Source organism: Pinus tabuliformis, chromosome J, assembly GCF_031772625.1.
Source record: "Pinus tabuliformis cultivar Carrire ecotype Pingquan chromosome J, CPIR1, whole genome shotgun sequence".
NCBI lineage: Eukaryota > Viridiplantae > Streptophyta > Pinopsida > Pinales > Pinaceae > Pinus > Pinus tabuliformis.
In genome coordinates, this window is record NC_142295.1 from 437,534,791 (window position 1) to 437,560,293 (window position 25,503).

Here is a 25,503-nt window from a genome sequence, read left to right on the forward strand (position 1 = left end):
TTTAATCATATTAATTCTTGATATTTATTTGTGCTTCACATGGTAACTAATTCTTTCACCATGTGATGAAATAGGGAACATCACGTCTAATGTGCAACTCATTTGGATCTTCTCTATGGATGTTACCGTTCTCAGAGCACTGTCGTAGAGATCACATATACTGGAACAGTTTTTTCGATGGAAAAGAAAAGGAAAGCTATAAGATATATTGTGACGAGAAGGAATATACTTCCAATTTTTCTGGATGGCCAGTTGACCTTGTAAACATTGAAATTCCAGTTGTGCCAGGTAGCTTGTTATTTTGCTATATATTAACTAAGGAAACATCACATTGCTTTTTGATTATTTGGGCTGTTGTTGATTCATGTCTTTCTGGAAATGTATTTCGGGTGTAGACACTGCATACCCAGGGGTTTCAAAAGAAGCTGAGGATGCAACTTCAACTGTAGAGTGTGGCGCTCCTGTTCAACGGTCCTTTTCTGCTCATCAGGTGGGAGATGGTACACTTTTTGAAGAGATTGGGGATTTTGATCCTGACACCAAAACTTTGATTCATCAACTTCACAAGTGAGTACAGTCTTAAAATGTTGTTCAATTTTAATTCACAGAGACAGTATTAACTGAAAGATGATCCTATCAATTGCATGGATTAGTTTTTCTAAGTAAGTTAGGCTGGAACAATCTTCCTGCTCTATTCTAGTAATGATTATTACTGCACTTAAAAGTAAAATGGTGCAAATCTCAGATGTACTTCTCCTTTTCTTGTACTCTATTATTTTTTCTTTATTCCTACATAAAAGGAAATTGTCAAGTATCGTTTTTTGTTGACATGTGTTCATCATGTACCTTGTAAAATTTTCTTGCTCTTTCATCGGCTCACGTTTATTCATCTTATTTAGGGCAAAGTTTTGTTAATAGCAAACTCAAAAGACAGGATGGAGATTGAAAGTGATAATGGTAAAACAAAGAAAGAAAATACAGAAGGAACCCTTTTTTGGCATAAGAAATTGAACTACTGGTTACTTGTAGGAAGACATGATAAGTAGTAAATGGACTTTTGTAAACTAAAGCATATGATACAACAACAAAATGAAGGTTAGTAACCAACTGAAATTAGTTAACAATTATGCATTAAGTAGTTCGATTATTAGGTAGTATTAATGGATTACCATTAAATAGATAAAGATTTATGTATTAGTCCATGAAACTGGATTAATTTCAAATGACTGCATGAATCTTTGTCAGGAAACGGGCCTCTATGTAATGGGAAAAGTTAATTGATTCGACTTATGGTGTGAACTTTTTGTGACTGCAATCTGCCTATGATTTTATTCTTCTTTTGAACCAATTGTAGTAAGCATTAGTTCTATCACCTGAAGAATAATGTGTTTCATAGTGACAGAAATCATGATGTAAACACAATCGATTATGTGCAAATGATGAGGTTGGATATAGTCCTCATTTGAAAAAGATTTCGAATGGTTGACATAAAGATTTCAAATGTTAAATTTTAGACTTATGGAAGTTTATTATTTAGGCCATAGCCATAGGAGCTTTAATGCAACTAAATGAGCTGTTGGTTGCAGACTTCTATGCAGAATGTATCTACATAGGATATGTACAACAATGAACATAGGGGGAGAGATTAGGGAAGTGATAACCATGGACTCTTAATAAGAGGAAAGTGTTGGATGAGAATACTCTAGTGGATTTGGAGAGACAGGAAGTGTTACCCCTCATGTTGACATGAGTGGTATATGTTCTTGTGCAGAATAACAGGGATCATTTTAGCCTTCAAAAGGTTGGAATGTTAGTGAAGCTTGTTTCAGGGGTGTATCTTTTTCTTCACATATCTTCATTATGGTGGTCATCTGGTCACATTGTAGTCATAGTGTTGCATGTTTGTCATATAACATGGTGATGCATTTATCTAGTTCCTTTCATATTCACGTAATTTCCGTAGTTTTACCTAGCCAGATTGTCTATTGTGAGCATGCCATCACTTTTGCCTAGTTGAAATCCATTTCACATATACATTATCATCACTTTCCACCAATTTGCCTAGGTGATTTGTGTAGCACAACTCATCTTAACATTTCACCTAAATAAAGCTCACTTTCATACCCACACACCACTCCACTCCATCTCCTAGAAGGTGCATTGTACCTTTTGTCTATAATTCCCCGAGTTTTAAATCATATTAACCCTTAAAATCTCATATTTGCACTTTTTCTAGTGTGATCACACACCTAACTGGTTTAGGATATTTTAATTGAGATTTAAAATCATTAACCTTAGGTTGAGTGCCTAATTTTAGCTTGCTAGTACTTCATTGTTCTAAACCGTTGAAGCCTTTTTCCCTAAGTTCCACGTTTTAATTGGTCACTAGGAGTTGTGACATAAAGTTCATGTGGTACATGAGACTAGGCACTCCCCCTTTTGACACATATTCAAGTGATACACTAATTCCTAATTATTCACCAGGGAACTTAACTTTATATCCATGGGGTATAAAACTTGTTAAAATCTGAAAGTTCTATGTAGAAATTTAAAAATCCTTTGCAGAAACTTGAAAGTTCTATGCAAAAAATTGAATGTATTCGCAGAAAATTGAATGTACTTTGCAGAAAACTGAATGGAACTAAATGTACTTAGCAAAAAGATGAATGTACTTTGCAGAAAACTGAATTTACTTTGTAAAAAATTGAATGTTCTATACTATTGCAATTACTGAGAATGCAAATTTCTTCTTCACAACTTTTCAGATCAGCAATTCTAGATAGAACATAAACTTAAGGATCATATGAAGACAACCAAGCAAATTCTAGATAGAACATAAACTTAAGGATCATATGAAGACAACCAAGTACAAATATGAGACACTGAGAGTTACGCCCAATGGCCAGGGAAAAACCCACAAGGGGAAACCCAAATGATTCTTCTTTTATTAGATTTCTTCAATTGTTCAACAAAGTACAGAGAGAGAGAGAATGAGAATGAATAAAGTCATCAATGTCTGATCAACTTGCAGCTGAAGTACTCTTGCTCTTTGCTTGAAGATATCCTCCTCCTCTTGATCAAATATTGTTCTTCACACTTGCTCTTACTCTTCACTTGCTCTCACACTTCTCTTGCACACACTCAACACTAGCTCCCCTTCTTCACAATGAACATGCTACACTCAACCTTCGCTCTTGCTTAAATAGATGAAAAAGGAGTGGAGTTACAAAATGAATTCATGCCTTGAGCCAATAATAGGAGAATTGAATTCCATGAGGGAGGAGTTACTTGAGGAGAAATGTAACTCATCCCAAGAATAGAGAGAGAGGTACACATGTCTTGAGGAGTTACAATTCGAATTAGGGAGAGAGAGAGTTACACTTAGACATGAGAGAATATTTGGTGAGAGTTACAAATCGAATTGAATGAGGGAGTTACAAGTGCATTTAATGAGGAGGAGTTACACTTTTGCCATACATTGAATTAGTGAGGGAGAGTTACATTCTCTTAAGTGTGGAGTTACTATTTTATTCCAAGAGAGAGGTTCAATTTGCCAAGTAAGAGATTCTCAATTTAATTTACTTATTTCATGAGAGAATTCGTTTTTATTAATCCATTAAAGGTGAATGACTTTAGACTATTTTATAAATAATAGTATCATAATAATAATAATACTAGTAAGGATAAAAATATTAATTCTTGACTTGTATAATCATGATTGATTTGATTTTAAAGTGGATTCCATATGTCGAGATCATCTTTGATCATTTAGACATGACTTTTTATTTTTGGAAAGACACTTCCAAATTGAGATGTGACTTACTATTTTTGGAAAGTCATATTAGAATTATTATAAATGGAATTTTATCATAGGAGATTCAAACAGAAATGAAATATATGATTTCTTCTAGGAGAAATTCATCCCCTAGTTGCTAAACTTTAACACTCCCTCTCAGCTGGGGAGGAATTTCTTTTTGCATCAAAGATCTTTGCTTCCTTTGATCTCTTTCATTCATCTCAGCTCAACTCTGCTCTGTAATATCTATAACAATGAAGTCGCAATATAAAGAAGAATGATCCACTTGACACAAATTTTGAAAGGAAATGATCATCACATATGACATAGACAAGGATTACACTCAATCAATTTTCATCTCAAAAATTAGGTGATAGAACACAAACATCACATAGACACGATTCAAACAAGTCACACAGACAAGAATCAAACACAACCAAGTGTCCTGTGGTGGAATACCTGCATCCTAGACAAATCACACATACAAGTCTCACTACACCTATTGGCCAGATAGGTGGCTCTTCCCATGTCCCAGACTGTGGATCGGATGTATACTGAGGTCTGCTCTTGTGGCACACACTACACAAGAGGTCCCTCATCCTCAGGAGCTTTCCGACATCATTCCCTAATCTTGTGAGCTCTGACAAGGGGGAAAGGAAACTCAGTGTTCTCAATCAGCTGTGATCGCTTCCTAGAAGGGTCATGTCCATAAGTCCAAGTTGCTCTCTAAAAACCAAGAACTTTCCTTCCGGTAAAGGCTTGGTAAGAATGTCAGCTATCTGATCATCAGTGGAGATGTGATGGAGCCTCACTGCTCCTCTTTGCACCATATCCCGAATATAATGATACTTGATCTCAATATGCTTGGACTTGTCATGAAACACAAGATTTTTTGCAAGACGAATTCCACTCTTATTGTCACAATATATAACTGTTGTGTCTGGAACTTGCTCAAATAGTTCCCCAAAAAGCTTTCTCAACCAAACTGCCTCACAACTAGCCATGCTAGCAACAATGTACTCAACTTCAGCTGTACTCAGTGAAACAGACTTCCGCTTTTTGCTCATCCAAGAGATTATGGCAGATCCCGAGCTAAAGCAACACACAGAAGTGTTTTTTCTATCAGTAGAGTTACCAACCCAATCAACATCAGTATATCCATGAAGTCTTACATTTTTAGTAGTGTATTTCAATCTTAGATTGATAGTTCCATGCAAGTATCTGAGTACATGTTTTGCAACAATCCAGTGGGCATGAAAGGGATCAATCATATATTGACTTAAAGTGTTTACAACAAAGCATATGTTAGGCCTAATGTTTACCAAAAACATCAAAGCACCAATGAGTTGTCTATACTTTGTGGGATTTGCTAGATTAGGTCCTGCAACTTTGCCACATAATTTCTTAAAGTTCATTTCCATATGAGTATGCATGGACTTACATTCTACCATAGCAAATATTTCAAGAAGCTTAACAATGTATTTTCCTTGAGAAAGATGAATTTCACCAGGTCTTTGTCAGACCTCTAGACCCAGAAAGTAATGCATCAAACCAAGGTCTTTCATTTCAAATTTAGAAGCTAACTCCCTCTTACATTAGAGGATAAAAGGTTCTCCTCTTGTCAAGAATAAATCACCAACATACAATAACAAAATCAAAGGTATACCTTGGATTGTCTTGAAGTAGAGGTTTGGGTTTGCACTGCTTCTTGTGAAACCAAGCTTTATCAGGTAGCTATCAATGTGAACAAACTAAGCCCTTGGAGTTTTCTTCAGCCCATATAAGGCTTTCTTTAGTCTACATACATGAGTTTCCCTGTCATGCTCTTCAAGGCCTTGTGGTTGTTCCACAAATACCTCTTCCTTGAGGAAGCCATGCAAGAAAGAAGTTTTCACGTCCATTTGGTGAAGAGTCCATCCCTAACTAGAATCTAAGGCAACAACAAATCGAATAGTAGTATATCGAGCTACATGTGCAAAAATCTCATCATAATCTATTCCTTTTTTTTTCTGAGAGAAACCCCTAGCTACAAATCTAGCCTTATATTTTTAATACTACCATTTGCACCATGTTTAATCTTAAATGATCATTTGGAAGTGACAACAAATTTACCTTGTGGTCTAGGAACCACTTCCCAGACATCATTTTGGATGATGGACTCGTATTTTTCAGTCATGGTATCTTTCCAGACTTGTTCTTTTGCAACTTCTTCAGGGTGCATGGTTCTGCTTGAATGATGTTGTTCATGGCAGCAACATACCCTTGAAACTGACTTGGCTTCTTACTTTCTCTGAACGTTCCTCTTGGGGCAACATGTTGTTCAACATCTTGCAAGGTATCTCATAGCCATAGTGGTCTCTTTCTGGTAGGAGGATCATGTGGTGGAGGATCTAGAGGATCCATGGAACCCATTGGATTATCAACAAGCTCATTCTCAGGTTTCGGTTCAGACTTAGATACAACCTCTTTTTCATTAACAACTTGTCTTTCAACAATGGTAGGAGGAGGAGAGTCTCTTGCTTTTCTAAGAGCTGCATCTTCATCAAATGTTATGTCTCTACTAAACTCTATAGTTCTTTGACTATGTACATAAATTCTATAAGCTTTTGAATTATCACAATAACCAACAAACGTACCTTTCTTACCTGAAGCTTCCAATTTGTTCATTTTCTCTTTTGGCACATGGAAGTATATAGGACAACCAAAGATTCTCAAATGACTCACCTCAGGCCTTTTACCAGTGAAGACTTCTTCAGGAGTCTTATTGTTTAAGGCCTGATGAGGAGTTTTGTTTTGCACATAAACAACAATATTTGCAGCTTCTCCCCACAGAAACTTTGGTAGCTTTTGATCATGTAGCATGGCTCTGACTACTTCCATAATGGTTCTATTCTTCCTCTCAGCCACACCATTTTGTTGTGGATTGTACGACACAGTGGTTTCTTTCTTTATTCCGGCATCTTTGCAAAGATCATTAAAATCATTGGAGGTGAACTCTCCCCCATTATTAGATCTGAAAGCTTTGATTAACTTTCCAGTTTGATTTTCAATTAGAGCCTTGAAATCTTTGAACATGTCAAATGCTTTCCCTTTTTTTTTCAAAAAGAATATCCATGTCTTGCGAGAAAAATCATCAACAAAAATCATGAAATACAAGTAGCCACCAAGAGAAGTAACAGGCATAGGTCCACATAAATCAGAATGTATGAGCTGAATTACCTGACTAGTTTTTGTTTTGCTTGAAGGGAATAGTCCCTTTATATGCTTTCAACTTGCACATCCTTGGCAAACTCGTTCATGATCCATTCTAATCTCAAGCATTCAAACTATCTTCCTTACATGAGGGTAAGGCTTTGTAGTGTAGGTGAGCAAATCTTTTGTGCCATAGCTCACACTGAAGATTGGTATCATGGACTAGTGTGTGAATGGGTTTACCATTGACTTTGTAAAGCCCTTAACATATTGATCCAGGAGTAAAGGCTTCTTTCCTACTTGAGTTCAAAGGGTAAGTTAGAACTTTTCCATTAACAAAAGCAACTTTCATTCCTTTATCTTCTAGAGCAGATATAGATACAAGATTCTTTTTCAAACTAGGTACATACAAAACTTCTTGCAGAAAAATCGATTTGCCATCATTTAATTGAAATGAAACTGAACTATAACCTTTAACTTGATGAGTAGAATTATCTCCAAGGATAACATTTAAATTAGTCTCCCTCTCAACTATATTTGAGAGTGTTTTTTTGTAACCAGTAAAATATTTGGAAGCACCACTATCAACTAACCAACTATCAAATGAATTTGCAGAAGAAGAACTGGAAATAGCAGAAACAAAAAAATATTCTGATTGAGTTTCTGCTGCATTATTTCTATACCTTGGATTTCTTGTTTTCTTAGGATGGTCTTTTCTTTGATTTTCAAAAGTGTCTTTTCTATAATCAAATTTGTTTTTGAATCTAGGTGCTCTTCTTCTTTCTTTACAGTCACGAGCAAAGTGACCATGCTTTTGACAGTTAAAGCATCTAACTTTTGACATGTCTAGATTCCCTTTATTTGATTTGAAAGCAGATTTCTTTTTATTACCTTTCTTTCTCTTGTCATAGGCTGAAAATGCAGTAGGTTCTCCTTCTTCATGATGTGAAATTCTCCCTCTGGAGATCATTCTAGCCTCCTCTTGGATACACTTTCCTAGGAGCTCATCAAATGTGGGAATAATGTTGATATTGCTGATGGTGGTGATAAAAGTCTCCCAAACAAGAGAAAAGCCTCCAAGTGCAATCAACACCATTTTTTTGTCGGGTACAACTTCACAAACTGTTGACAATTGATTCCTGATTTTGGTCATTCTTAAGAAGTATGCTTGAACCGTCTCTCCTTTGTTCATTGTAATGACCCATCTATAAATACAATGAACGCAAACATAATAGCAGGTATACGGTACATGCATATGATAGCTACATATGCATGTGTCGCATACACCGCACTAGTATTTTATACTAAATTGATGATAAGTGCTAAATACCATGACACTTTTTGGAATAGAAGTTCTACTCATTCATCAATATTGCGTAATGCATGGTTAGATCTTAAAAGAGGACTATACATATTATATGTTCCAGATTATTGATAAAATTATATTAATAAATTAATAAAATAAATGCTAAATACTAATATAAGTAATTAATTAAAAAGGGGACCCAAGTATAAAGTTTATAATGTTATATTTAAAACAAATATATATAAAACAAATGTGATCTGTTTTAATGTTATAAAGTTATAATGATACGTTATAAAGTTATAAAGATACGTTATAATGTTATAATGATACATGTATAATGTTTTAAATGATACATGTATACACCATGTATTGGTTATATTAAAGGAATGATTAATAAACACCATATGGTTTAAAAAACATAAAGGGGCATTCCTTCACGACTGGAAAGAAGACCAGGAAGGGATACGTATGCACGGGCGTGTCCTCAGCAGGGTGCGCGGTGGCTGCAGATGGAAGGGTGGCCACCGCCAAGCCAGAGCATAAAAACCACGGGACATGGAATTCGGGGGGGACAAAAACCAGAAGTAAGAATTCGGAAGGAGAAGGGAATCAGCCATTGGAAGAGCTTGAGAGTTCTGAGGTTTTGGGCACGGGGGACAGTCAGCTTCTGTTAAGAAGCTTACTGGATTGAGCAGCCAGGCTCTGCTCAGTCAGGCTGGGTGGATTTGGTCTCTCGGTAACTGTAGCGGCGCAGCGAGAGGCATCTTCAACTGCAGGAGTACAGGTAGGTACCTCAACAGTCCCGTTAATTGATTTTGTCAGCTTTCAGTTAAAAATGTTACTGGTTCATGCTTTAAATCCCTTATTGTTTTTTACATTTGTTCACGGCTCTTACATATGGTATCAGAGGGTTGTTCAAACCCTTTCGACCTCATAGGCCCTGCATTGTGGACTGTGTAAGCTTCACTATGGTAACCCCTACTTCTGGTTCCTCAAATGTCATCGTAACAGTAGAGAAAACCCCATCGTCCCAATTCCCGAATCTCCACTTCTGGACGAGAAGCTGGTCTTGCTGCAGATTTTGAATGACACCCGTGATGGCACCATCAAATAGAGAGAAAGAACCACCAACCTCTTGGCTAATTTTGGCATTACTCTAAGTGAAACCCTTCCATCTATTCTCATCCATGAGAATGTCGAATATATCGCGAGGCCTGCAATAAAACTTCTCCGTTAGACGAATAGTCTTGAAACCCTCCTTGACAACCAGAGGGGGGGCAGAAGGAATCTGTTGCCTTCCACGCCTTTCTTAGGGAGCGTGGGCTTCAAGGGTTTGTCTTTGGATACAAGGACTTTGGATTCCAGTTCGTCTTTAGCGGGCCCTCCGGCTGTCATATGCTGAACGTATTGTTTCACCCTCTCTAATATGAGAGGCTTCCCATGGGCAAGAAAGGCCTGGTGGAGCTCCTCTGCGTAGGGTGTGTCTGTATTAACAGAGATTTTGATCTCGGGGTCCTGGTCGGCATTCTCATCGGCTAGGTAAGGCAGGTGAAGATTGCCGTCCACGGTGGCGAGGGTGTTGCCGCTCTCATCCTTGGCCTCGCCGCTCCACGAGATCGTGACAGTGAGCTCGTAGCCAGGAATAACCTTCCCCTTGTGGATATTAATGTAGGCCTCGCCCTCCACCTTGTCCACTGTGCGAGTTTTGATGAAGAAGAACAAATTACTTCCCTGGGCATGGCCATCGAGGACTGTGAGATCTTGGAGGAGATCGGAAAGGCGTCCCCTGGACCATTCTAGGCAATCTTTCTCCGCCCAATGCCAGTTATGAAATCCATTTGCTGAATTCAATTTATTTGGAGACCCATTTGTGGCATATCAGGTATTCTGATGCGTGCCAAATTTCTGAACTTGCGGAAAATATTCAGATTTAATGGAAATATGATGCATGCCTGAATTTTAAACTCAAATTTTCTCTCCTTGAATTTTTTTTTTAATTGAGTCCTCTAGTAATGAAATAAATATAATTATTATCTACGAGTACAAGGGCAAGTGCTCTAAGAGAAGAAAAACGAGTGACTCATTAAAATCTTGAATTCCTTTTATGTCGAAGATTCAAGAGTTACAGCCAGATGATTTTCAATTTTTCAAATATTCATTTAGTTTATCGGCATCTGGGATGCCTTACTGGTAGTCTATTTCATCTGGGCAGGAGAAATGATAAAAATTCAGTTGCTTGTATGATATAAATGCTACATATTCCTCTCTGGTTCCTTCTCTGAAACAACTAAGGAATGAAAAATACGAATTTTGCGAAGTATTTCAACAGATTCAGTATGCTTCATTGTTATTAATAGCTACATATCTAAACGAGATATTTGATTGATAATAGTATCATTCATCCTGTAAAATTTCTCATACGTAAACCTATCAAGTTCAACAACTTTCTAAATATAGCAGTCTTCCATTGTCATTAGAAGGGGAACATCTAGTTCTAGTTTAGATGCTTTTCTAAAAGAATGAACACACTCTTCAATTTCCAGCTCCACCTTGGACGAGTGATGCACCAATTAGTGTCTTAAGTTACCCCAGTTGTGTTCTTTTAGTGTCTTCGCTCTCCTGGTAGCTGTTGATAGTATTGAATTCCTCTGCAATGCCAGCAATTACACTTGGTAGTGTATCACATAGTTGTAATTCAAAATCGCATATTTCTTCTGGTTTGCAGCCAATCCTACTCACAATCAACTGTAGTAAAAGCAAATAATGCTGCATGCTCTCAGAATCTTCACCTTCTACTATATTCGTTTCTTGCCCTGCCTTTTGGTTAGCATCTACATGAACATCTTCATTGCTTTCTGTGCATTTATCATTTGATATAGCTAGCCTATTAACTTCAGCCATGAATGCCAATCTGATCAAATTCCTGATCATTTGGTTCAAAACAAGACCATTCAAAATGCCAGATTTATCAATGAGTTAAGTACTCTTTGCAAACCACTGACATCATAGCACCTCTCAATCTGATACAAAAATTCCATTCTTCTGTGATATGAATTTACTTGACAACTGTTGCCAGAACAGGTATAGGATGGGCCTGTTTATCAATCTTAAATCCGTCATTCACTGCCCTGTCCAAATGAATAGCAAGAGTTGGTATTCTAAGAATAGGTTCTTGGATTCTAACAAGTTCATGTGTGTATGAAACAACACCATCAACGTTTCGCTTTACCATCACACGGCCCGCAACAGTCAAATCTCGATCAAACCAGGTGTGCCATAATCCACCCCCATACAGTTGAACACCTATTTCCCTGTTCCATGCTTATTCAATGATCGAAATGTGGCACTGCAGACTGATTTATTGGAGATCAGATATATTAGTAGCCATCCGCATTTTTAGTTTGGTCTGAAAACTGTCTTTACTGTTAAAATATCTTGTTATGTACTAGCCATTTGCCATATTCATCATAAATAAATTGATCTTCTGTTTTACATTTAGAATATTCCAAAACTTAACGTGATTTGGTTACATTATAGTTGTTCCATGTCTCTCTTCTGCTGTATTGGTTGAGGTCTGACCACTCTTATAAAATTTTAGGATCATTCTGTGAAGCATATACAATGTGCAAGTCCTAGAGCTGTCTGAAGTAAAGCCTGATTGCAAATTTTCATTATGTGAAACCCTCTCAACACTGCATCCTCCTCTGCATATTGACAAGAATGTTTAGGATCTATATACTTGGTAATAGTGCCTTTGGTCCTCGGTCACTCGAATTTCAAAGTAGGATACTGTAGAAACATTAAAAGAACCATTTTTCTACCTTCCCTGATCAATTGCAATATATAGGCCACTGACCTACATTTTATGTACAATTTGACTATTGATCTGAATTTACCCTTCAGTTTGACCCCAACCTACATTTATGGTATGGTAGACTGCTGAACTGTATCTCTTCTAGATTTTAATCATGACGTGTCTATGGTAAATTTCCTGGCTAAAGGTCAAACTGATATAGAACCAGAACAATCCTTCATTTATATATATTATAGGTTTAATCCATATCTAAGTAATATATTCAAAAATATAAATATGTATGCCCTTCTTTAAAGGGAATAGCTAGATAGAGGTGTGATGGGTATGTTGCTGATGTTCATTGTAACGAGGCATTTAACATTTTCATTTTGTGAATGTTATTTAGTAATAAATTTTAGATGATCTACCTTAGGAGCTAATGACCATACACTTCTGCATTATTTCATATTAGGATAGAATACCCTGCATTAGGACAAGGAGGTCGCGAGACCACCCTCCTTGACCTCGGTACCAGTAAGATCTGCCTAGCAGATAAAAATAGCAAAAACTATACCCGTTTATGAATGTGAAGTTGCAAAAGAAAATTATATGTTAAATTCGATTGTCTACCTCAAAATTTTTATAGAATTTTATTATGTATACAGGAACCATTACAATGGTAAAGACATATGAGTGACGACGATGTGATCGGGCAGCATCACCGTCATTAATGCCGCCACCGTCGCCATCATCATCCCCATCGCCACCACCATCACCATCGTCACCACCAAGACCATTATCAACATCAATCGCCCCAGCACCAGAGTTGACCATGATAATGAACTCATTGGAAGCCTTATTGGAGACATTAAAAGAATCAACTAAGGCTAAGACCAAAGAGGAATTTCAACCTTTAGCTACCAGTTCAGCGGAACCAAAGAATTTTGAGCCCAAAAGATCAAAAGAAGACATTTCTAGGGAGCTTCAGAAAATTAGACTCCCAGAATTCTCAGGAGGTCGAGCAGGTGAACGCGCTGAAGCATGGTTAGAAGGAATGAACAGATGCTTTAGATTAAGAGAATATTCTTCTTCGGCAAAAACAAAAATTGCTGTATTTCAATTAAAGGAAAGTGCCTTGATTTGGTGGGGAAATCTGGAAAAGCAGCTGCACCTTACATCGGATAATGTCCCTTGGGAACTATTTGAGGAAAGGTTCCGCGCAAAGTATTTACCTCCATACTTTCAACAACAGCAAGCCAGAGCCTTTCATACATTAATTCAAGGAAATAAAACAGTGGAAGAGTACGAGATAAGGTTTATGGAGCTTGTAAAATACATTCACTACTTAGATTCTGATGAACGTCAAGCTGAATGCTTCATATTTGGGTTAAATCCTCGCATCAGAGCCTTGGTAAGCATGTGGAAACCATCATCAATAGCTGAGGCGGTTGAATGTGGTCGTTATGCAAAAGAGCACCTTGGAATTAAAAAAAATATAGGGCCAGCAGAACCTTTACAATCAGGATTTCCAGGAAAGACTCCCCGAAACTTCTTCAGAGGAGGTAGCTCGAGGCCACCTTACGGTAACAGGTTTACCCCAAGAAATATAGGAACAAGAGCTCCCATGGCAGTAAACACTATAGCCGCGGAATCATCAAACACCAGTCCATGGACATCTCGAGGGACTGCCAGTAGAGGAAGAAATTCGAGAGGAATCAACATGAGAGGACGAAGCTCGTTCTCTAGAAATTCACATCCTGATTCAAGAGGATCAACGCAGCTTAATTGTTGGGGATGTGGGGGACCGCATTTTCAACGTGATTGTCCAGAAGCTTCGTCGAATATATTGCATAGGACTGGAAAGGAACCAATATCAAACAATCGAGGTAATCATAGAATTCATGCAGTAGTCAGCAACGACCAAGCAGCGCATCAATCCACTGTAGTGGAATCTTCAGGTATTATCAATGGTATAAAACTCAATCTTATTTGATACCGGTGCTACAGATAGTTTTATTTCGTCATATGCATTAAACAAATGTGGGTTGGCAGCTCGCAGACAAAATGATTTCAATCAGGTGGAAATGGCCTTAGGAGAACTCCAATCCGTGGGCTTAAGTGTGGATCAATGCAAAATTGACCTAGGGGTCTGTACAACTAAACTAAAAGTTTATGTCACAGCCTTGGGAACTTATGATCTTATCATAGGTATGGATTGGCTAGAAGCTCATCAAGCTTGGGTAGACTGTTATGGGAAAAGAATTCTAGGTATAAATGATGAAGGAGAAGTAATCCAAATTCAAGGAATCAAGAGGAAGGTATCTTTACGCTACATATCAGCAATGAAAATGAAGCGTTGTTTAAGGAAAGGTTGTCAGGCTTATGTAATTCAAGAAGTAAGTGAAGAAAAAGGACCATCCTTAGGACAATATCCGGTGTTAGCCGAATTCCCGGATGTATTTCCAAAAGAACTACCAGGATTACCCCCGGTAAGAGAGCTGGATCTCACTATTGAATTAAAACCAGGTACCCAACCGATCTCTAAAACGCCTTATAGAATGACAGCTCCAGAACTTCAAGAATTGCAAATTCAATTGAAGGAACTACTGGATATAGGGCATATTCGGCCCAGTATATCACCTTGGGGCGCTCCTGTAATTTTTGTGAAGAAGAAAGATGGATCTTTAAGATTATGCATAGATTATCGAGACTTGAATCGAGCTACAGTAAAGAATCAATACCCTATGCCTCGAATCGATGATCTTTTCGATCAAATGAAAGGAGTTGCTGTCTTTTCAAAAATTGATCTTCGATCAGGCTATCATCAGCTAAGGATTTCTGAAAACGATATTTCTAAGACTGCATTCCGGACACGTTTTGGACATTATGAATTTACTGTGGTACCATTTGGATTAACAAATGCACCAGCAGTATTCATGAATCTTATGAACAGTGTTTTCCGCGAATATCTTGATCAATTTGTACAAGTATTTTTAGATGATATTTTCATCTATTCTAAGAATAAGAAAGAGCATGAAGATCATTTACGGATAGTATTGTCCTGCCTTAGAGAACGTCAGTTGTATGGAAAACTATCCAAGTGTTCATTCTTTCAGGAAAGGATTCATTATTTAGGTCATATCATATAAGGTGAAGGGATTTCAGTAGATCCTGAAAAGGTAAAAGCGATCATGGAATGGCCAATATCGAAAAATGCACATGAGATACGAAGCTTTATGGGTTTAGCCGGTTATTACCGAAGTTTTGTGGAGGGATTCTCCAAAATCGCAAAGCCGATTACAACCCTTCAGCGTAAAGGTGTTAAGTATGAATGGACTGAGGAATGTAATAAAGCATTCTCTGAACTCAAAAGATTACTCACTAGTGCACCAATCCTAAGAGTCCCAGATATGGACAAAGATTTTACGATATGTACTGATGCATCCAAACAAGGGTTGGGTGCAGTGTTGATGCATGATAGAGGAGTGATAGCATATGCTTCCAAAAAGTTAAAACCTCATGAAGAATTCTATGCTACTCACGATTTAGAATTAGCCGCTGTAGTGCTAGCTTTAAAGATTTGGAGACACTATCTAGTGGGACGAAGTTTTACACTTAAAAGCGACCATCAAAGTCTACAATATTTGTTCACCCAAAGAGACTTAAATGCCAGACAAAGGCAATGGAGTGAATTCCTAAGTGAATATGACTTCGGAATATTATACATTAAGGGAAAAGAAAATGTAGTAGTAGATGCTTTAAGCAGAAGACCTCGGATATTTTCTCTCATACCCATTAAAGTAGACTTAAGACAACGAGTACTGGAACATCTTATAAAAGATAGCTGGTATTTAAAGGTGAGATCGAGTCTTGAGGGTAAAAAGGCAAAAGAATCTAAATTTGAGGGATATGAATTAGAAAACGATGGAATCTTACGATTCCATGGAAGGATGTATATTCCTGATAATAAGGATCTTCGAGACACTATCCTTAGGGAAGCCCACAGATCAGTATATTGTGCACATCCTGGAGTAGGGAAAATGTATGCGGATACCAAAAAACTCTTCTTCTGGTCAGGCATGAAACGTGATATCGCTCAATTTGTTGCAAAATGTTTGGAATGTCAGCAAGTAAAAGCAGATCATTGTCACCCAGCGGGTCTCTTACAACCTCACGACATTCCTATGTCTAAATGGGAGATCATTTCTATGGATTTTATCACTGGGCTACCTCTTACTTCTCAAAGACACAATGTCATTTTGGTACTAGTGGATAAATTAACAAAAAGCGCCCATTTCATTCCCGTAAGAAATACTTACGATGTTGCTGACGTAGCTCGAGTATTCATAAATGAAGTTATCAAATTTCATGGAGTACTTAAGAAGATTATATCCGATAGAGATTCACAATTCACTTTTAGATTTTGGACTTGTATGCAGACAGCGTTAGGAATTCAACTAAATTTAAGTACTGCTTACCATCCTGAGACTGATGGGAAAACCAAAAGAGTAAATCAAGTACTTGAAGACATGTTGCGAATGTATGTTATGGATCAGCAATCACACTGGGAAAAGTATTTACCCTTAGTCGAATTCGCATACAATAACAATTACCACAGTTCGATTGGAATGCCTCCATTTGAAGCATTATACGGCAGACCTTGCAGAACATCGTTAAGTTGGGACAGGTTAGAAGATCGAGTGATAATAGGACTAGAATTAATCCATGAAATGGAAGAACAGGTAAGACAAATTAGACAACGATTAAAGGAAGCACAGGATAGACAAAAGAGTTATGCTGATGCTCACAGAACTGATAGGAGGTATGAAGTAGGGGATCAGGTTTTCATCCGCATCAAACCGAATAAAAGTACTATTCAATTCGGAAAAGGGACAAAGTTGTCACCCGATTTATTGGACCATTTAAAGTCATGGAAAGAGTTGGACCTGTTGCCTATCGTCTTGCCCTGCCACCTCACCTGCATAGAATTCATAATGTATTTCATGTTTCTGTATTAAGACATTATATAGCTGATCAATCTCATAACCTTCAATGGAAGGAATTGCAGGTATCGGACGAGGGAGTCGTATCGGTCGAACCATTACGTATACTGGAACGTAGGGTTCGACAGCTCAGGAATCGCCTGGTGGACCAAGTTAAGGTCCAATGGGACAAATATAGTCCTGGATCAGCTACTTGGGAAAATACAGAGGACATATGTCAAAGATACCCTAATCTATGTCAATTTTGAAGAACTTTAAACTATGTTTAGTATATATTTACTTCACTGCAATCAGAGACTCAGAACCATTTTGAATGATTATATATAAACGTGAAATTTTGTGACATAATATATGTTTAACTTCTGCTGGTACATGGATACCAAAACGATATATGTTGTTGATCTTACTAAATTATAGTTATCAAAGTAAAGTTTAAGACAGTTAAAAGATGTTACTTCTGATAGGAATTAAGATATTATAAATCTGTTTTATTTATACATGTCAATATGATCAATGGAATAGAAATTAGGGAATAATTACATTTTAAATGAAAGTCAAACGACATGCATAGAATATGGCAAAATATGTTATACTGAAGTGACATGTGTGAATAATACATGAGTTATTTTGAATATGCTGATGCACATTTTACGAATGCATGGATAAGTGTATGATTGCAGATAATAAACAGTTACCGGGATGACCACGTGATGACAGAACCTCAGAACAATTAAAGCTCAAAGTGATTCTATGATAGGGTATTAGCCCTAATTCTACTGGGAGGGGTGGAGGTGTTGCCCACCGTTTATCCTCCGAACCCTGGAGTCATGGGAGGATTGTGCGAATCACGCTCCCCTAGACATGCGATGATGACTGCCGGATGCCTACTGGGAATCAGGTCAGTATAACCGACGCTGTCACCTTAGAGTTTATGAATGGTTAGGTCAGTAAAACTGTCGCCATGGCATACTCCAGTAGAGGACGGATATGATGGGAGTGGAAGAGATTAGGGAGGATAGGATGATTTTAGAATAGCTTGGGAACCTGGATAGGGCAAGGCATGACCATTAAAATCATAAACCTAAAACTCTAAATTATAGTCTCTTTATATTAAAATAAAAATTTATAAACCTAAGAAGGGTGTACTAATTACTATCATAAGTAATCAGATAAGATAAAAACTCTAACTTCGGGACGAAGTTTTCTGAAGGGGGAGTGTATGTAACGACCCATCTATAAATACAAAGAATGCAAGCATAATAGCAGGTATATGGTACATGCATATGATAGCTACATATGCATGTGTCGCATACACCGCACTAGTATTTTATACTAAATTGATTATAAGTGCTAAATACCATGACACTTCTTGGAATAGAAGTTCTACTCATTCATCAATATTGCGTAATGCATGGTTAGATCTTAAAAGAGGACTATACATATTATATGTTCCAGATTATTGATAAAATTATATTAATAAATTAATAAAATAAATGTTAAATATTAATATAAGTAATTAATTAAAAAGGGGATCCAAGTATAAAGTTTATAATGTTATATTTAAAACAAATATATATAAAACAAATGTGATCTGTTTTAATGTTATAAAGTTATAATGATACGTTATAAAGCTATAAAGATACGTTATAATGTTATAATGATACATGTATAATGTTTTAAATGATACATGTATGCACCATGTATTGGTTATATTAAAGGAATGATTAATAAACACCATATGGTTTAAACCATGTTGCTTGGGAGCGGGAGCGGGAGCGAAAACGGGAGCGGGAGCGACCATTTTCAGAAGCTCCCGGTTTGGGAGCGAATCCGGGAGCGATTTTTTAAAAATATATATATTTTTTATATTTTTTAATTTTTGATACATATATGTCAACAAAAACATGTAGAATGATGAATTAGACATAAAAAACATAAAAAAACATAGATTGATCATTGAACCATATCACATCAATCATCTAGAAATTATAATCGTCATCAACCATGTCCACAAGTTAGTAAAATACATATTACAACTGCAACATATTGAGTCTCATGAATCATGATTCATCAAATTCAATCTTAAAGTTTCAACTTCAAGCTTTCAAAATTGAAAATTCAATAACATTTATCATCATTGATCACCAAAGTTGTACTTGTAAGCTAAGTTTAACCATTACAAGAAGTAATATCTAAGATATTTCTAAGTCCTAACTTCTAACTGTTAACATGATATGAAATGTTATAAATTTATAAAATGAAACATGAATAATGAAATGAAATGAAACAACTTTAGTCTTTCATGAAGCATCATATTCATAATTCACAATCATTACCAATGAGTTATAATTGCCAAGGCCCAACTTCAAACTTCAAATTTTCATTGTCACAGTGATATATTGTTTACAAAAAATATCATTATGATATGAAAGAGTCAAGAGTCAAGAGTCAAGGACTCAAAACTCAACAGTTATGAAAACTAAAGTCTAATAGAAACTAAAAAAGACAAGTAAACTGTAAATCTACATGTGGCCCTTGCCACGAGAGTCTCCAGGAGTATAAGCATGTTGTGGTGGTCTTCTAGGAGTCTCCCGCACAGACCGACGACTAGAACTAGAACCTCCATGTGAGGGTGTAGATGGAGGTGGCGACAACAAAGGAACAAGACTCGGACCTCGAGCACTGCTACTGGATGGTGGAGGTGGAGGTGGAGGTCGCATGGCTGCTTCATCTTCATCCCTTACAAGTTCCTCTTCCAGTTCTTCAATATGTACAATGCCATCCTCCAAATTGTCATTCTCTGCGTGATTGTCCCAAATTTTATATGTGGGATCCTCATAAGCCCGATCACAGTAATGACTCAACAACCTCAAGTTGTAGTGCACATAAACCAAGCTTTCTGTTCGGTTTTCATTGAGTCTGTTTCTTTTCACATTATGTATGTAGCTGTAGGTGCTCCAACACCTCTCTGCAGAAGAAGTATTTACAACCTGTGAAAGAACTTTTTTTGCCAATTTTGGCAAAAGTCCCTGGTCGCCATATGTTTCCCACCATGTGAGAGTATCAAATCTATCTCTGTCGTCCATTGCATGGAAGTTACCATACAAACCAATGCCACTGAAGTATCTGCCTATTTCAAGGCGCACAGCTGCACATTCCTCCCTGTCAGGTACCAACTTTTCTAATGCTTCCAAATATCCTTTAGTTACCTTTGGATCTAAATGGGGTTTGGTCCTAACCCCACCCCCTGCTGCAGGTTGGCCCAACCAAGATGTAGAGTAGTATTTTGGCATAAGGATATACGCCAAGCAATGTAGTGGAAGATTAAGCCTATTCCACCATTCACACACACAATCATGAATCAGTTTATACAAGTTGGGATCTCTATTATGAACAATATCTTTTATTTCCCCCAACATGGTATCCATTTGCTCATACACCTCGCCAATCACTGGTTTGTCTGTATCTGCAAACCGAATCATGTGATAAATTGGCTTGGTGAAATCCAATACTTGCCTCACACTTGTCCAAAACTGCCCATCAAGAGCAGCCTCCTCCACCATTTCAAAACCTCCCATGCCTGCTGCATTTGTAGCCCTTTCCTTTAGTACCTGCCAATGTGGACTTGATAGCATGCTAGCTAATGCCTCTCTTACCTTCAAAAGGCGTCTGAAGGTGAGGTAATAGCTACCAAATCTGGTCTTCGCAATCTTCAACAACTCCAATCTTGAGTGATTGCAGAAAAGGCCATGGGTATTGCTATGATTTGTAATAAATTTTATCATTTGTTTGCCTTTCTTGTACAAATCACCAATCCATTGGTATTGTTCATTTTTGTTCTTGACAATATCATGCAACAGAAGGTTCAATGTGTGAACCAAACATCCAGACCAAAATATGTTGGGGTATTTATCCTCAATAATTGCTCCCGCTGCCTTACAATTAGGAGCATTATCAGTGATGACTTGGATGACATTGTATGGGCCAATACGCTCAATTGTTTCAAGTAATGCTTCTGCAATGTTGATGGCGGTCTTGAACTTGTCTGAGTAATCATGTGCAGTTAGAAAGATGGGACCACTAACAGACACAACAAGAACACTTATCAATGGCTTGCCTTTTACATTTGTCCATCCATCAGATACAATGGACACCCCATGGTCAGTCCAAGAACTTGTCAATCTATTCAAAGAATGTGATATTTTTGCTTTTTCATGATCAAGGCCAACGGTTCTTGCTTTGTCATACCCAGGGCTCTTGTATCCTTTAGGGGCATCATTTATGGCAGAAACCATTTCGTGCCAATAAGGTGAGCGAAGAACATTGAATGGTATCCCACATGCATAGAGAAACCTGTAAACCTTTGAATCCACATCATTCCTACACCCCTCATCAAGGAAATCTGATATGGTTCTACGCCTTAAAGATGATGACCCTGTGCCTCCATATCCACTGCCTTGGGAGGATGCTGAAGGAGTTCTTTGTGATTGTGAGCTTGGTTCAAAGAAACCCTTTGATTTTTTTGATCTGTATTGGGCTTCCTCCTCTTCCCCTATGTATTTGGCTCTATTCGCTGCTGACACCGCTGTACAAGTTTTGATTCCTATTTGTTTGTCTCCATCCCATGGCCTTTTCCCGCAGAGGTGTCTTCTAGCACGGGTGTATGAACCTGTGTAATCAGTGTTGCAATGAGGGCAATGAAATTTAGTGGTTCCACCCCCTCTCCCTGTTTCAGCCCTGTTAACATATTTCCACAATGGAGTTGGTCTTGTTTAGTTTTTTGAGGGTCATGTTCACCCTCCTCCAGCTCCTCCTCACCGGAGTTTTCACCAATTTGACTTTCTCCAACTTCTTCATCCTCCTCTTCAGTTTGGCCCCTCCGTTTCCTACTCTCCAGCACCATAATAACCATAAAAGGGACCAGGAAGAGGAAAATGCCAAGAAATATAGCCAGGTCCATGGTGTTTGATGTTTGTAGGGTTTTGATTCTTGAATCTGCAAATTAATTTAATTTATTGGGATTAATTAATTTAATTTAAATTCATGATTTTTAAACTCAATAAACTAAATTAAATTAACTAAATTACTACCTAACTAACTAAACTAACTAAATTACTAAGTTACTTAGCTCTGCAGGCTTGCTCCTCGCTCCTCGGCACTTGCTCCTCGCTCCTCAGCACTTGCTCCTTGCTCGAAACGCTCCCGGAGCGATTTTTTAATGCCCGGGAGTGATCGGGAGCGATTGCTCCCCGATCGCTCCCGGGCGTTAAAAATCGCTCTGGGAGCGACGGAGCGATCGCTCCCTGCAACGCTCCCGAAAATGGCAGGGAGCACAAATTTTTTTTCGGGAGCGTCCGGGAGCGATTTTGGGAGCGCGCTCCCGAGCCGCTCCCGCCCTGAGCGCGATTCGGGAGCGGGTTCGAGGGGGGGGGCGCTCCCCTGCAACTATGGGTTTAAAAAACATAAAGGGGCATTCCTTCACGATTGGAAAGAAGACTAGGAAGGGATACGTATGCACGGGCATGTCCTTAGCAGGGTGAGCGGTGGCTGCAGATGGAAGGGCGGCCACTGCCAAGCCAGAGCATAAAAACCACAGGACATGGAATTCGGGGGGGGACAAAAACCAGAAGGAAGAATTCGGAAGGAGAAGGGAATCAGCCATTGGAAGAGCTTGAGAGTTCTGAGGTTCTGGGCACGGGGGACAGTCAGCTTCTATTAAGAAGCTTACTGGATTGAGCAGCCATGCTCTGCTCAGTCAGGCTGGGTGGATTTGGTCTCTCGATAACTGTAGCGGCGCAGCCAGAGGCATCTTCAACTGCAGGAGTACAGGTAGGTACCTCAACAGTCCCGTTAATTGATTTTGTCAGCTTTCAGTTAAAAATGTTACAGGTTCATGCTTTAAATCCCTTACTGTTTTTTACATCTGTTCACGGCTCTTACATTCATCTTGATGTCCTTCAGCTGATTCTTCAAGGCAATAATCTGGTTCAAGTTACTAATTGCAAACACGCCAATTAGTTTGTCATACATTTCTTTAGCTTTTTTCAAACCAGAAACATAAGTAATGAGATGATCACTAAGAGAATCAAGGATAATTTTTCTAGCTTTGATTTCACCCTTTTGATATTTGGATTTGACAGCAACACTTGCATTCTCTGGTGGATCAACTATTGTGTCTTCAACATACTCCAAAACTTTGTTTTCTTCAAGAGTGATATCTACCCTTGCTTTCCATGGACCAAAGTTTGAAGTATCATTCAACTTCTCCTCTATTTTGAAGTAGGATGAAGTCATCTTAATAAGAAAACTTTGGCAACAAGTGGGTTCTCTTTAGGTGATCTCTGATCTCCTTGGACTTGTCTTCACCAATGCTCTAATACCATGTTAAAATTTGAAGTTCTATGCAAAAATTTAAAAATTCTTTGTAGAAAAGTGAAAGTTCTATGCAGAAAATTGAATGTACTTGCAGAAAATTGAATGTATTTTGTAGAAAACTGAATGTACTTAGCAGAAAGCTGAATGTACTTTGTAGAAAACTGAATGTACTTTGCAGAGAGTTGAATGTAGTTTGTAGAAAACTGAATGTACTTTGTAGAAAAATGAATGTACTTTGTAGAAAATTGAATGTTCCATATTGTTACAATTACTTAGAATGCATATTTCTTCTTCACAACTTTTTCAGATCAACAATTGTAGATATAACATAAACTTAAGGATCATATGAAGACAACCAAACACAAATATGAGACACTGAGAGTTAGGTCCAATGACCAGGGCAAAACCCACAAGGGGAAAACCCAAATGATTCTTTTTTTATTAGATTTCTTCAATTGTTCAGCAGAGTACAAAGAGAGAGATAATGATAATGAATAAAGTCACCAATGTTTGATCAACTTGCAACTGAAGTGCTCTTGCTCTTTGCTTGAAGTTCTCCTTCTCTTGATCAGATCTTGTTCTTCACACTTGCTTCAGCTCTTCCCCTGCTCTTATTCTTCACTTGCTCTCACATTTCTGTTGCACACACTCAACACTAGCTCTCCTTCTTCACAATGAACATGCTACAGTCAACTCTCACTTGCTCTTGCTTAAATAGATGAAAAAGGAGAGGAGTTTCAAAATGAATTCATGCCTTTATCCAATAATAGGAGAATTGAATTCCATGAGGGAGGAGTTACTTGAGGAGAAGTGTAACTCATCCCAAGAATAGAGAAGAGAGGTACACATGTCTTGAGGAGTTACAATTCGAATTAAGGAGAGAGAGAAAGTTACACTTAGACATGAGAGAATATTTGGTGAGAGTTACAAATCGAATTGAATGAGGGAGTTACAAGTGCATTTAATGAGGAGGAGTTACACTTTTGCCATACATTGAATTAGTGAGAGAGAGTTATATTCTCTTAAGTGTGGAGTTACTATTTTATTCCAAGAGAGATGTTCAATTTTCCAAGTAAGAGATTCTCAATTTAATTTACTTATTTCATGAGAGAATTTGTTTTTATTAATCCATTAAAGGTGAATGACTTTAGAATATTTTATAAATAATAGTATCATAATAATAATAATACTAGTAAGGATAAAATATTAATTCTTGACTTGTATAATCATGATTGATTTTATTTTAAAGTGGATTCCATATATTCAAATTATCCTTGATCATTTAGACATGACTTTTTATTTTTGGAAAGTCACTTCCAAATTGAGATGTGACTTTTTATTTTTGGAAAGTCATATTAGAATTATTAGAAATGAAATTTTATTATAGGAAGTTCAAACATAACTGAAAGATATGGTTTCTTCTAGGAGAAATTCATCCCTAAGCTGCCAAATTTTAACAGAACTTAAGTTAGTACTTTCCCTTTCAATGCATATGTTGAGGCAAAAACAGTAAGAAAAGGCCAATTTGCCCTAGCCTTAATTTTATTGCTAGCCTTGTTCACCTGTGCTAAAACTCTTTCATGCTCTATCTTTATCAATTCACATGAGGTTTGATGAGTTAGTTGAGTCTTATGTTGTATAGAAAAGACAAATCCCCATGTGTCGTAGGGTTTTAACGTTCCATCTCATCTATCAACCTCATCTAGTCATGCACATATCCTAGGAGGTGCACTCCACTAAGAGGATATATCCACTTCCTACATAAACTTGGTCACATCTTGCGCACATGTGAAATGACTAGTGATGGTTTGACCTGGTGTAAGGGTGTCTATATTCACACATTTTGAGGAGATTTCATGGATTTGATGAAAACCCATTTGCACAAGTGTCAAGGATGCCGTTTGTAGGGTGAGAATTTCAGGTTTGACTTGGTCAAAGTGGGTACAAATTCATATTATTCTAGGTCAAATTCATGCACGACGAAGGTTTAAATGTGAACTCAATGCATAATTCTTGGTCAAGGGGCTTCTAGAAACAA

The 25,503-nt window shown here is 37.6% G+C and overlaps 1 protein-coding gene across 4 annotated transcripts in view; it reads left to right on the forward strand.

Annotated features, from left to right (window-relative positions):
- The window catches only part of PSAT1 (phospholipid sterol acyl transferase 1), a 380,472-nt gene that overhangs the window by 153,070 nt on the left and 201,899 nt on the right, over positions 1–25,503 (forward strand). For all 4 annotated transcript variants that reach the window (XR_016247812.1, XR_016247813.1, XM_089377882.1 and 1 more), the window contains exons 6-7: positions 75–288; positions 396–567. Coding sequence is in view for 2 of the 4 variants with exons in the window: in XM_089377882.1 (XP_089234008.1) it covers positions 75–288; positions 396–567 (386 nt within the window). In the remaining 2 variants the exon portion in view is untranslated. The remainder of the gene's footprint in view (positions 1–74; positions 289–395; positions 568–25,503) is intronic.